Raw genomic sequence first — 14118 nt, forward strand, 5'->3', positions numbered from 1 at the left:
CAAAATCCTGCAAGGTAGGCTTCAGCAATATGTGGACCGAGAGCTCCCAGAAGTGCAAGCTGGATTTCGAAGGGGCAGAGGAATTCGAGACCAAATTGCTAACATGCGCTGGATTATGGAGAAAGCCAAAGAGTTCCAGAAAAACATCTACTTCTATTTCATTGACTAGGCAAAAGCCTTTGACTGTGTGGACCACAGCAAACTATGGCAAGTTCTTAAAGAAATGGGAGTGCCTGACCACCTTATCTGTCTCCTGAGAAACCTATATGTGGGACAGGAAGCAACAGTTAGAACTGGCTATGGAACAACTGATTGGTTCAAAATTGGGAAAGGAGTACGACAAGGCTTTATATTGTCCCCCAGCTTATTTAACTTATATGCAGAATACATCATGCGGAAGGCTGGACTGGAGGAATCCCAAACTGGAATTAAGATTGCCGGAAGAAATATCAACAACCTCCGATATGCAGATGATACCACTCTAATGGCAGAAAGTGAGGAGGAATTAAAGAACCTTGTAATGAGGGTGAAAGAGGAGAGTGCAAAAAACGGTCTGAAACTCGACATCAGAAAACTAAGATCATGGCCACTGGTCCCATCACCTCCTGGGAAATAGAAGGGGAAAACATGGAGGCAGTGACAGATTTTATTTTCCTTGGATCCATGATCACTGCAGATGGAGACAGCAGCCACGAAATTAAAAGACGCCTGCTTCTTGGGAGGAAAGCGATGACAAATCTTGACAGCATCTTAAAAAGCAGAGACATCACCTTGCCAACAAAAGTCCGAATAGTCAAAGCTATGGTTTTTCCTGTCGTGATGTATGGAAGTGAGAGCTGGACCATAAAGAAGGCAGACCGCCGAAGAATTGATGCCTTTGAATTGTGGTGCTGGAGGAGGCTCTTGAGAATCCCCTGGACTGCAAGGAGAACAAACCTATCAATTCTAAAGGAAATCACCCCTGAGTGCTCACTGGAAGGACAGATCCTGAAGCTGAGGCTCCAGTACTTTGGCCATCTCATTAGAAGAAAAGACTGCTTGCAAAAAACCGTGATGTTAGGAAAGTGTGAGGGCAAGAGGAGAAGGGGACGACCGAGGATGAGATTGCTGGACAGTGCAAAAAACGGCCTGAAGCTCAAGATCAAAAATACTAAAATCATGGCCACTTGGTCCCATCACTTCCTGGCAAATAGAAGGTGCAGTGGGGTCTTGACTTAAGAACGGCCCGAGTTAAGAACTTTTTGACTTAAGAACCACTCTCATAGGAAAATATTGACTTAAGTACTTAGATTTGAGTTACGAACTGAATAAAAACCACGTGGGAGGCAGGGAAAGTGCAAAATGTGAACTTTCAGTTAACTGTTGGCCAGTGAAAAGGGTGCCTCTCTGCTTCCTCACTCCTCCCAGCGTTTAGAGAGTGGATTGGGAGACAGTTTTCGGACTGCCTGGTACTGTACTGCCTGGACTGTATTTTCCTTGCCTTCCCTGAACCTTTCTTGACCTAAGGAAAAAGAAACAAAATATCCCCCTCTAGTGGTCGAAGGCGGAATAGCAGCTTCCTATTCGTTTCTATGGACGGAAAAGAGCAGATACGGATCAAATGGTTTTCAATGCATTCCTATGGGAAATACAGATTTGACCTGAGAATTTTTTGACTTGAGTACCGCCTTCCAATACGGATTAAGTTCTCAAGTCAAGACCCCACTGTAAAGCTATGGAGGCAGTGACAGATTTTACCTTCTTGGGCTCCATGATCACTGCAGATGGTGACAGCAGCCACAAAATTTAAAAAATGCCTGCTTCTTCGGAAGCAACGACAAACCTAGACAGTACCTTAAAAAGCAGAGACATCACCTTGCTGACAAGATGGCTGGACAGTGTCATCGAAGCAACCAACATGAATTTGACCCAACTCATGGAGGAAGTGAAAGACAGGAGGGCTTGGTGTGCTCTGGCCCATGGGGTCATGAAGAGTCAGATACAACTTAACGACTGTGAGGGTGGGCAAGGGAGGGAGGGAGTTGGGTCACCCCCTCAGCGGCCATCCGGGCGCCCCTCGCCCCCCGCTGCCTGAGGCAGCCTGATGGGACTCTCGGCGGGAGACCCCCGGCTGGACGCGAGGGGGCTGACAGTGTCCGAGACTGACAAGCTGACAGATGGGCAGCCCAGGGCGCCTTCCTGAGATGAAAAACACCACTGAGAAGGAGGAGGAAGAGCAGGAAAGGAAGCAGCAGCAGGAGCTGCTGAGGCTCCCAGGGACCCGCCCCCCTGCCCGGCCGTTTGCTCGCTTGTCTCCACCTCATCTTCCTCTCCTCCTCCTCCTGCTTCTTCTCCCACGCAGAAGTAGGTTGGATCCCACTTACGAGCGACGGTCGGGCATGGCGGAGGGGTCCTCGCTCTCTGGCAGCCTTGTGGAGTTCCTGCGCAGCCAGCAGATGAAGGCCAGGGCAGCCGCGGCAGCAGTACGGCTTGCGGCCGAGGGAAACCCAGGCGCGCGGGGGGAAGCGAAAGCAGGGAGGGAAGTGAGCAGTGGTGGGATACAGAAGAGGGGCCCCGCTGCCAGGTCCAGCGCCATCCCCATGGAAAGGGAGCCCAGGATGAATCGGCGGGGGGAGGAGGGGAGTTCAAGGGGAAGGCAGTCCCCCCCCGTCAGTCGAGGAAGTGGGAGGCATGAAACCCACCTGGCCCCTCCGGCTCAACACGCTGCCCTTGGAAAGCAGGATGCTCTGGCTCTCTCTGCGCGAATTGAAAGATGGCAAGGAGCCTTCGTCTCAGTCTGTGCAAGGGGGAGAAAGACAGACAGACAGACAGACACACACACAAATCATACAGACACACACACACACACACACACACACACACACAGAGTTCCGCTGCCTCTCACACAGTGGGCTGTGGCCGGCAGGTGGTCTTTGGCTCCCTCTGAATGCAGGCAGGCTGCTCTGGTCAGGTCCCAAAGGCAGCTCTGCCTAAAAGCCCTCTCTCCCCCAAGGCCAGGTGGCTGAAGTTGGGAGCGGATGAGGCAGCCAGGAGCAGCAGGGCCCAGTCCTGCAGAAGCAGAGGGTCTGGCTTCCTCTGCACACAGGCACGCTGGTCCTTGCAAGAAGGACTCTGCTAATGACCAGTGCATAAGGTGTTTTCATGCAATGACATTACTCAAGGGCAGTTTCTCACTCATACAGTGGCACAGCTTCAGCAGCAACAACTGCAATCCCAAGCCAACGCAGATTCCCAGGCCAAGTGCCCTGTGCTTCCTCCCGAAAAGTTTTAAGGAAATGTGGAGGAGTTTCCAGCATTCCTGGCACAGTGTAAACTGTACAGTATATTGAGCTGCGCGCCAGAGACTTTCCCATGGACAAAACCAAGGTATGCTTCATAGTCAGCCTTCTCAAGGGACAGGCAGCTAAATGGGCTACTCCTCTACTCCTTGCTCCTTCACCCCTGCTAACCAATTACCAGGGCTTTTTGGAACATATCTCAGGAGCTTTTGCTAATCCTTTGCAAGCTGCTACTGCCAATAGGAAGATTCGGGCCCTGAAACAGGGTAAGGGTTCGGTCTCCCAGTATTCCATTGAGTTCAGACTCTTGGCTCAAGACTTGCTCTGGAATGAGGCAGCTCTCATGGACCAATATATGGAGGGGTTGCCTGATGATATCCTGGATGAGCTTGTGTACATCGACCCAATATGCTGCAAGAACTAATCACGCCGTGCCTTCACACTGATGGCTGCCTGGAGAGCCGACACCTACCACAGGGCGGCTCCCATCCCTTGCAGCCACCCCGACGCCCACCAACGCTAGACAAGAGGAGCCCATGCAGTTAGGGGCTGCTTGGCCACACCTCACCCCTGAGGAAAAAACACGACACTGCTCCCAGATTCTCTGCCTGTACTGTGGGGGAGCAGGACACTTTGCGTCTGGCTGCTTGGTCAAGTACCACACCCCCGGCTCTGCGCTACCACCATCAGTAAAAGATTTCAGAACTCGTTATGGCCAGCATAAATACTTGGTCATGCCTTTTGGTCTAACCAATGCTCCAGCTGTGTTCCAGCGGTTCATGAACATCATCTTTTGGGATCTGGATGACATTTCGATTTACTCCCAAGACCCCACTCAGCACATGGAACACATTTGTCAGGTCTTACAATGATTATGAGACCACCGACTCTATGCCAAGCTGGAGAAGTGTGACTTCAACTTGCAGCAAGTCAAGTTCCTAGGTCACATTGGGATCCAGATAGACCCAAAGAAAATAGTCACTTCCGACCTGGCAGAAGCTCTAGAATCGTAAGGATGTGCAGCGGTTTCTCGGCTTTGTGAACTATTACCACCAGTTCATATTAGTGTACGTGAACATAACCACGTCGCTGACCCATGTGTGGCGCCACAGAGCAGAGACAGGAGGTGTTTTTAGGAGTGCCTTTGCTCCCCGTGGTTAATAGGGAGACTCAAACAACCCCACCACCCTCTCCTCCTAAGAAAGAACACCGGAGTAGAGATACAAAGGAATTGGAGGAGATCAACAGAAGTAAAGGGTGGAAACATCAAGGGGTAGATACTTGGGATCTGTCGGTGGTAAAGAGAAGGTTAAATGTAGCCACCCAGACGGGTGGGGAAAGGGCGGGAAAGGAACAACGGCCGGTGGTGGAGGTGGGAGTAGGGGATATAAAAGGGACCCGGGATGAAATCCTGGGTGGTTGGGAACTGATTTGGGTTCAGGATCCCTGGACCGGCAAATGGGAACAGGTTCGAGTGCCTCATGAGGCGGCTGAGAAGCAGAGAAGACAAGGTGTACCCCAGAGACCATCTTACTGGGCTGAGACCGAGACTAAAGAGTGGCAGAGAAAGATAAGGGAGGAAAAGGAAAGGATTGCCTGGGAGCAGGAGACCAAATGGGCATGGCATTTGGAGGAGCTGTGAAAGATGGGCCGCTTCCTGGACCGTGGCTTGAACCCCAAGGAGAGGGATCCCCATTATGGGGGTGGATTGGAGATGAGGAGACCCTCCCCCTTCTAACTCCTGACGAAGAAGAAGGTGAATCCCACGAACCTGAAAAGGTGTTGGCTGGACCATGGGATCTGAGAGACGTTAATCCTTTTGGTAACAGTTCATGGACACCCTTGCGAGCTACGTTCCAGCCGCAAGAGAAATTAGAAGTTCAACATATTGATGTTTCTATACCTGTTCCAAAGTTTATAAATCAAGAACACTTGTTTGATGTTAAACAGTCTCATGGTTTATTTGGGGAAAAGGAGAGCCTTAAGCCCGAACCTTCACACTGTGTCATCTAAATCTTAGGAAACTGTTTAAGTTCTAAATTAGTGTCTGGCATCAGTAATGGAGTGAAGGGTGAGAGCCTGGTCTCTCAGTTGTTGGAAGGATGCAGCTGTGCCACAGAGGCCAAAAGACATGCAATCGAATTGATAGAGCTCCTTGGTGGACGAGAAGATGGTTTTATCTCTGTCTTCCTTCTGCATCAAGTAATCCCTGATGAGGTCCAAGGAGGTGAGGAATTGTGCTTTCCCTAAACTCTCTAATGTCTTATCTACTCAGGGCATTAAGATGTTGGAGGATGATGTGAAATTGAACACTGGCATCTGGTTTGGACACTAAGACAGGTTGGCACCTCCATGGGCAATGGGATGGCTGTATGACTCTGAGATGGATGACATTTTTCACTGCCCCTCCAATTTCCTGCCATAGGTGTATTGACCTGTTTCTCCCTGGAGCCCTCATTACTACACCTGGGTTGATGTTGATGACAGGATTCTCTAATAAGTCAATGAAAATACATCCCAGAATTCTACCTTTTGTTGAAGCTGTTTGTGAAGGGGACAAATCCTCCCTCAGGGCTACTTGCTTCTGGGATTCCTGCTCTACCACGACAGCCGCAGGTCCCGGCAAGGCATCTCCTACATTCCCAAATGTAGGGAATGGCCCTTCCACTCCTCCTCCAGATTTACATGAAAGAGTTACAGTGGGTTGTGATGACTGGGGATATAAATCATGTACTCAACGGGCCCAACACACTGGACTACCTCAAATGGGCTGTCACTGGCCAAGGAACTTTGCTGAGGTGGAGTGGAAGAGACGGACTACCTTTGGTTTAAGTTGATTTCAATTTGGTGTTGTAACCATGCTTCTGGGCCAGTTGGAGCATACTGGTAACTGTTCTCACATTCCATGCAGCTTATGTTTTTTCACTTAGGGGTCTATCAAATCAAGTATGGAACTGGTGCTCAGAGGAGACCAGGGAATATGGTGTTGGCTTTGTGGTTAGAAATACTCCAGAGTCTATTCAGAAGCAGTGTGGATTTCGAGCTAACAGATCCATCCCTGAGATGGTTGTTGTTGTTTAGTTGTTAAGTCGTGTCCGACTCTTTGTGACCCCATGGAACAGAGCATGCCAGGCCCTCCTCTCTTCCACTGCCTCCTGGAATGGCAAGGTATTCTCCCTCAAACTGCTGCGGGAGAAATGTAGGGGAAAATGACAACCACTCTTTTTTGCCTTCATAGATGATCTAACAAAGGTCTTTGATTTGGTTATCAGACAGTGTTTTTTAAATACTTCCCAAAATTGGATGTCCACTTCGACTCCTTAACATAATCAGGTTGTTTCATTGAAGGGCACTGTGGTTTTTGATGGCTCAAAATCAGATCCCTTTGACATCAGATGTCAGGGCTTTGTCCTCACGCTGACTCTGTTTGGCCACATTCCTCTATTTCATTAATTAATAAAGTTGTCTTTCCTGACCGCATTCACCAACAATTCTATAACCAAATCAAATAATAACAGGGAAAGCAGGTATCCTTATGTTGTATTCCAACCTCGGGAAATCTGTTCTGGTCACTAATACTCTCACAAATTTTTCCCTATATAATCGCAGTGCAATGTGCTTTGTTATTCCTGCTTTCATTTTACTTTCACAGCTGTTCCTGGTCAGTGGAAAAGCAGATCACGGAAGAGGGTGGCAGCCTGTGCAGGATGGGGAGCGAGATCTTCTGGAACCACACTGGGGAGATCTCCTCAAGGACAAAATGTTGGAGATTTCTCAAAATGAGGTCTCTCCAGGTAAGGACCCCTTTTGCACCTGGGCACAAATTGTGACTGTTATTTCTAACATGCCACTGTTTATAGAAGTGGCCAAACTTTTGAAGCCTCAAAGAAGGTCACAACAAATAATCCAAGAACCACCAGTCAATCTCCGAGCTGTTTTGCAATACAGGCTATTTATTGGAGACAATATCATGGAATGTCACCATTCCCCTCAAGGCCAACCTGGCCAGTTACCTTCCCAAGCAATGGCCTTTTCTGCTCTGGTCACCCCTGGTGTCCCTCACAGGCATCCTTTTATTTCCCCATTACTGACTCCGAGACTGGCCTTTCCAATCTAAATCACTACACATTCTAAGGAGTCCATTTTATGATCTGGTGTCGATTTCTGGTTCTCCCTTTTTTCAACTTTGTGGCTAATTTCCTGACTACTGAAATAGTTTCTATTTTTACTCAGAAGAGAAAATGTTGCATTTCTAGGATACAGAATTCTGTCTGCCTGTTACAAGTCCATTTCTTGATTAATATGGCTAATTCATATAATAGTCCCTCCTCTTCACTTTTCATAGCAAACCAATATACTTTGTACAGAAAGTGAATAAGGATCTTGATGTGAAGGCTTTATTGAAATGGCAGGCATCCAAACTCCGGTCTAATTCTTATAAAGTCTATCCTCTCATTCTTAAAGTATAAAACAGAGGAAAATTCTCATCCTATGGTTAAGAAAAGTACATTAATTTCTTTAAAAAAAAGCATTTCCGAACATTAAAAAAAGCCACCACAAATTGATGGGTTACAGATTGTATTCTAATTAGATTATAAATGCTGAAATACTCACACACTATGAAAAGCTGCATTGTATAACTTCAAGGCTTACTTTCATTCAAAATACAGTGGTGCCCCGCATAGCAACGTTAATCCGTTCCAGGATTAACGTCGCTATGTGAAATCGTCACTGAACGGAACAAAAAACCCCATAGAAATGCATTAAATCCTGTTTAATGCGTTCCTATGGGGCAAAAACTCACCGTTCAGCGAAGATCCTCCATAGGAGCGGCCATTTTCGCTGCCATTTTGCAAAAGCCCATCAGCTGTTAAAAAAGCATTGCTTTGCCATGATCAGTTCCCCAAGCACGGAACCGACCATGGCAGAGCAAAATTCCACCAGCAGCCAGCCCCCCACGATGCCCTACCTCCTTGGCGGGGCTCTCCCAGGGCGCAGACGGGCAGGCCAGAGGGGCAGGATGCGTCCGGGCCACTGCCTGGGCAGCCGCGGGGCAAACACACACTGCTCAGGGCACGGGGCCTCTCCCTCCTGGGGCCAGGCTCCTCCGCCTCTCCTCGGTCCTTGGCGCTCCCAAAACCCAGCGAGCCTTTCCAGGGCCGGCCCGCAGACAGGGCATCGGCTGCCAAAGATGCTCGGCTCCAGCCTCTGCCTCCGCCCCCCTCCTGCCCGTGGTGCCCGGCGGGTGGATGCGGCCGCGCGACCCGGGCGCCGCAAGGAAGGCCTCTGGGGTTTGTCTGCCTTGGACAAAGGCCACGACTCCCGGGGCGTCCCCGCCACCTCGCACACACATCCCGCCGCAACCCGAGCCAAGTGGGGAGGGCAAGGAAGGCCCCCGTGGGGACTGCCAGCAGCAGCGGCCAAGCACATGAGCCCCGGTTCCCGCTCCCCCGTGCAGAAAGGCACGCTCAGCTCAAGCGGGAGCCCGGGCGCTGAAGGGGCGGGGAGGGGGTCTCTGGCGCGCCGCCCCCCCGTCCAGCGCTGCCACCCTGATCCCGGTCCCCGGCCGCCGCCTCCTTTGCAGCTCTCTGGCTGTGCGACGATTGGGGCCAGGTCCTTCTCTCCTCCTTCTGCAGCTGCTTTGCCCTGAACGGTTTCCCAAGCAGGAAACTGATCAGGGCAAAGCAAAATTCCACCCAGCCCCGCACGATGCCCGGTCTCCTCGGCGAGGTGCAGATGGGGTGGGGAAGGGGTCTCTGGCGCGCCGCCCCCCCGCCCAGCGCTGCTGCCCTGATCCCGGTCCCCGGCCGCCTCCTCCTTTGCAGCTCTCTGGCTGTGTGACGATTGGGGCCAGGTCCTTCTCTCCTCCTTCCGCAGTTGCTTTGCCCTGAACGGTTTCCCAAGCAGGAAACCGATCAGGGCAAAGCAAAATTCCACCCAGCCCCGCACAATGCCCGGTCTCTGGTCTCCTCGGCGGGGCGCAGATGGGACGGAGAGAGGGTCTCTGGCACGCCGCCCTCCGTCCAGCGCTGCCGCCCTGATCCCGGTCCCCGCCACCTCCTCCTTTGCAGCTCTCTGGCTGCGCGCGGGGATTGGGGCCAGGTCCTTTCCCCCTCCTTCTGCAGTTGCTTTGCCCTGAACGGTTCCCCAAGCAGGGAACCGATCAGGGCAAAGCAAAATTCCACCCAGCCCCGCACGATGCCCGGTCTCCTCGGCGGGGTGCAGATGGGGTGGGGAAGGGGTCTCTGGCACGCCGCCCCCCCCGTCCAGCGCTGCCGCCCTGATCCCGGTCACCGGCCGCCTCCTCCTTTGCAGCTCTCTGGCTGTGCACGGGGATTGGGGCCAGCCCCTTAGTCCTTCCTTCCGCCGATCAGCTGGTGGAGAAGCATGCTTTGCCTTGATCAGTTCCCCAGGGAACCGATCATCGCAAAGCGAAATTTCCCCATAGGGAACATCGGAAAGCGATTGCAAAAGCGATCGCAAAATCTTCATCGCAAAGCGTTTTCATCGTTATACGATGCAATCGCTATGCGAGGCACCACTGTAATTAAATTTCAATCCGAATGTCATTCCCAAAAAAACCCTCACCTGAAAAAGGCAGATCTCTAATAAAAATATTTAATTTTGCCCATCAAGATGAACACCTAAAAGAAAAAAAAATCACAACACTGTTCTTCTAGCAAACATCTTCAAACAGTTGTTTCTCTCACACTTCATAATTCCATACACTTCTACGGTTTTTCCCCTGTGTGAGTTGTTTGATGTAAACTCAAGGATTTGCTCTGACTGAACCTCTTTCCACATCCCATGCATTTATATGGTTTCTCCCCAGTGTGAGTTCTTTGATGTAAACTCAGGGTACCGCTCTGACTGAAGGTCTTTCCACATTCCATACATTTATATGGTTTCTCCCCAGTGTGAGTTCTTTCATGTGAACTCAGGTTACTGCTGTGATTAAAGGTCTTCCCACATTCAATGCATTTATAAGGTTTCCTCCCACTGTGAATTCTTTGATGTGAACTCAGGGTACCGCTCTGGCTGAAGGTCTTTCCACATTCCATACATTTATATGGTTTCTCCCCAGTGTGAGTTCTTAGATGTGAACTCAGGTGATCTTGCCGACTGAAGCTCTTTTCGCATTCCCTGCATTTATATGGTTTCTCCCCAGTATGATTTCTTTGATGTAAATTAAGTTTACTGCTGTGACTGAAGCTCTTCTCACATTCCAAGCATTTATACCGTTTCTCCGCAGTGTGAGTTCTCTGATGTGAACTCAGGGTACCACTCAGACTGAAGCTCTTTCCACATTCCATGCATTTATACGGTTTGTCCCCTGTGTGAATTCTTTGATGGGATCTCAAGTGCACTTGCTGACTGAAGGCCTTCCCACATTCCATGCATTTATATGGTTTCTCCCCAGTGTGAGTTCTTTGATGTAAACTCAAGGATTTGCTGTGACTGAAGCTTTTTCCACATTCTATGCATTTATACGGTTTCTCTCCAGTGTGAGTTCTTTGATGTGAACTCAGTACATCACTCCGACTGAAGTTCTTCCCACATTCTATGCATTTATATGGTTTCTCCCCAGTGTGAATGCTTTGATGTGAACTCAGATGAATGCTCTGACTAAAGCTCTTCCCACATTCCATGCATGTATATGGTTTCTCCCCAGTGTGAGTTCTTTGATGTGATCTAAGCGTACTCTTTTCACTGAAGCTCTTTTCACATTCCATGCATTCATAAGGTTTCTCCCCAGTGTGAGTTCTTTGATGTGATCTAAGCGTACTCTTTTCACTGAAGCTCTTTCCACATTCCATGCATTTATAAGGTTTCTCCGCAGTGTGAGTTCTTTGATGGCAACTGAGCGTACTGCTCTTACTGAAGCTCTTTCCACACTGTAGGCATTTGTATTGTCTCTCACCTTTCAGGGATTTGTCACTTGAACTACAGTCACTCTGCATCATGACGCTCTTTCCTTTTTCTATGCATTTACTTCGTTTCTCCTCTAGGTGAAGTATGTCAAGTCCACTGTCATCTGAGGCACTGGTTCTTAACCTTGAGTTACTCAGGAGTTTTGAACTGCAACTCCCAGAAGCCTTCACCACCAGCTGTCCTGACTGGGGTTTCTGGGAGTTGCAGTTCAAAAGCATCCGAGTAACAAAGGTTAAGAACCACTGATCTGAGGCACCCTTGAATATTTATCTGCCCATAGAAACTTTTGTCCTTTCTTTTCCTTGTTGATTTTTTCATGTGATCAGAAGTGCATCAAATTAAATAGCAGTCAAAGTTGGAGTTTTCTTCATCTCTTTTTTCCTGGCTTCCCTTCTTCCCTTTCCTTTTAATGTTTAAATAATTTTTTGTTGTTGTTCCACACTTGGGTTTTCTTTTTAATGAAAGACTGACTGGTTCTATAGAATTGCAGTTGTCCTCTTCATCGCCTGTTGGAGGGGAAAAAAAGAGACGAAAGACTCTCTGCATGCAACTTAAAAGCAATGCAATAAGAACTGAAAGCCAAAATAGAAAGACTGAAGGAACTGGGCACATTTGAGAAAAGGAGCCTGAGGTGAGACACATGATTCCCCCCTTTTCCCAACATGGCAAACAGTTTATACTGTGTATTGGTCTGGTCTCTGTGGTTTGTTATTTGCTTTCTTTTGTTTGTTAAGTTCTGTCTAATAATTTTTTCCTCACTTAATCCTAATTTCTACTGGTCTTACATAATTGGAAAACTCCTCTTCACCTCCTGATGGGACGACTTCCTGCACAAAAGCTGGTCCGTGCCCGTCTAAGGACAAAACAATCCAAGCCAGTATTAAAAAAATCGATAGAAATGTAAGTCAGAGGGATGAGTGAAAACCTCGTGCTAAGAACATCACAGGAGGTTCAGAGTAGTTCCCCCTCTTGACAGCGGGACTGTAGCTAACATCCAGAAAATTGTGGGAACCGAATGATCCATTCATAACAGACCGTCTAATCTCTCGGGACTTAGTCGAATCAATTTCTGAACGAGAAGGACATTTAGGGTCTCTCCTACATTCTGAAAACTCCTGGAACCATCGGCTGCTTGCACAGGGACTACAGATGGTATGCTCATTGCTTGTTAGAGGAAGTGCTGGAGGGTTCAAGAATGGGTTGTAGAAGAGGGAGGAAGGTGTACTTAACGGATGGAATGGTTTACATTTTAATTCAAGTCTGATGAATTAATCTATCTAATACATCAATGTTATGAAATCCAAAACAGATATCCAAGTTTAAATCCCACTGACTACTGTTTTTGCTTCACTATCACTTGAGGGGGGTGGAGGAGATGTAAATTAACCTTGAAATTTGGCTAATACCTTAACTATTGACCCAATAAATCTATAACTAGAACTTCAAATGTTATAATTGATCAAAAAGCAAAAGCAAAAGCAAAGTGTGCTGCTTATATACTGCCCCAGAGCGCTTCAAGCACTCTCTGGGCGGTTTACAATTTAATTATGCAGGCTACACATTGCCCCCCCCCCCAGCAAGCTGGGTACTCATTTTACCGACGTCGGAAGGATAGAAGGCTGAGTCAGCCTTGAGCCGGCTACCTGGGATTTGAACCCCAGGTCGTGAGCATGGTTTTAGCTGCAGTACAGCGATTTAACCACTGCGCCACAAGGCTCTTTAGTCAGATCAAACCTACTTAAAATTATTTCAACAAACAGAAGTGATTAACTGTGAAATTATATCATGGCAATTTTATGAACTGAATACACCTATTGATTCACTGATTTTTTTCCCAGTGATAAACTTTTTTAATTCATTTATATTTCTAAACAATGAAAAGGCAATCCACCATATTACAAATAATACATACAAAGCATTTCCCCTCACCTTTTAAAGAAATATCAACCAAGGGCCAACCCCCGTTCTTATGTCATGGTCCTACACAAAACTGACCTCCGACTGGGACACAAGGTCTACAGAAAACCCACCCACACAGACTGGTACCTACACAAAAACTCCAACCACCACCCACAGCAAAAAAGAAGCATAATCAAAACACTGGTAGACCGTGCAAATTGGAACTGTGAAGCTCAGTATCTCAGCACCGAACTCAACCATCTGAATTGGGCCCTACAGGCAAATGGCTACTCCAAAAATGAAATCACAAGAGCCATCAAACTAAGAAAACAACAGCAAACTGAAGAAGAGAAACAGCCACCCACAAAGAAGTATTTCTGCCATACATCAAAGGGGGTCACAGATCGCATGGAGAAACTTTTGAAAAAACACAACGTACAAACAGTATTCAAGCCCACGACAAAAATACAGCAAATGTTATGGTCAGGAAAGGACAGAAGGGACCCCCTCACCACTGCAGGAGTATACCGGATACCTTGCAGTTGTGGCCAGGTATATATTGGAACCACAAAATGAAGCATCCACACCAGAATCAAGGAACATGAGAGATACTGCAGACTAAAACAACCAGAAAAATCTGCAATGGCTGAACATGCCCTAAAACTGGGCATGAAATTCTATTTCAAAATACTGAAATATTGGACAACACTAGCAATCACTACGTCAGACTGCACAGGGAAGCCATTGAAATCCATAAGCACCAGCAGAACTTCAGCAAAAAAGAGGAAAGTGCTCAACAAAACTTGGCTCCCAGCTCGGGTGCAAAAGGTGAACAAACTCTACTCAGCCACAAGGACAGGGGATCACTACACACAAAAGACCAGCTAATGACACCCATCAACCACAGTGACAGATAATCTCTTCTCCTTATCACCAACAATACACCCACAACAAGACACACTAATCACCCATCTACAGAAAAAGACAAAAGCCTACCCGACAGCCATAA

General features: G+C 48.2%; 1 protein-coding gene across 4 annotated transcripts in view; it reads right to left on the minus strand.

Annotated features, from left to right (window-relative positions):
• Positions 1–9882: 9882 nt before the first annotated feature.
• The window catches only part of LOC140703806 (uncharacterized), a 30710-nt gene continuing 26474 nt past the window's right edge, over positions 9883–14118 (minus strand). For all 4 annotated transcript variants that reach the window (XM_072987695.2, XM_078387853.1, XM_072987694.2 and 1 more), the window contains exon 2: positions 9883–11716. In XM_072987695.2, coding sequence (XP_072843796.2) covers positions 10010–11428 — 1419 coding nt within the window. In that variant the 5' untranslated portion in view covers positions 11429–11716 and the 3' untranslated portion in view covers positions 9883–10009. The remainder of the gene's footprint in view (positions 11717–14118) is intronic.

Source organism: Pogona vitticeps, chromosome 2, assembly GCF_051106095.1.
Source record: "Pogona vitticeps strain Pit_001003342236 chromosome 2, PviZW2.1, whole genome shotgun sequence".
Taxonomy (NCBI): domain Eukaryota; kingdom Metazoa; phylum Chordata; class Lepidosauria; order Squamata; family Agamidae; genus Pogona; species Pogona vitticeps.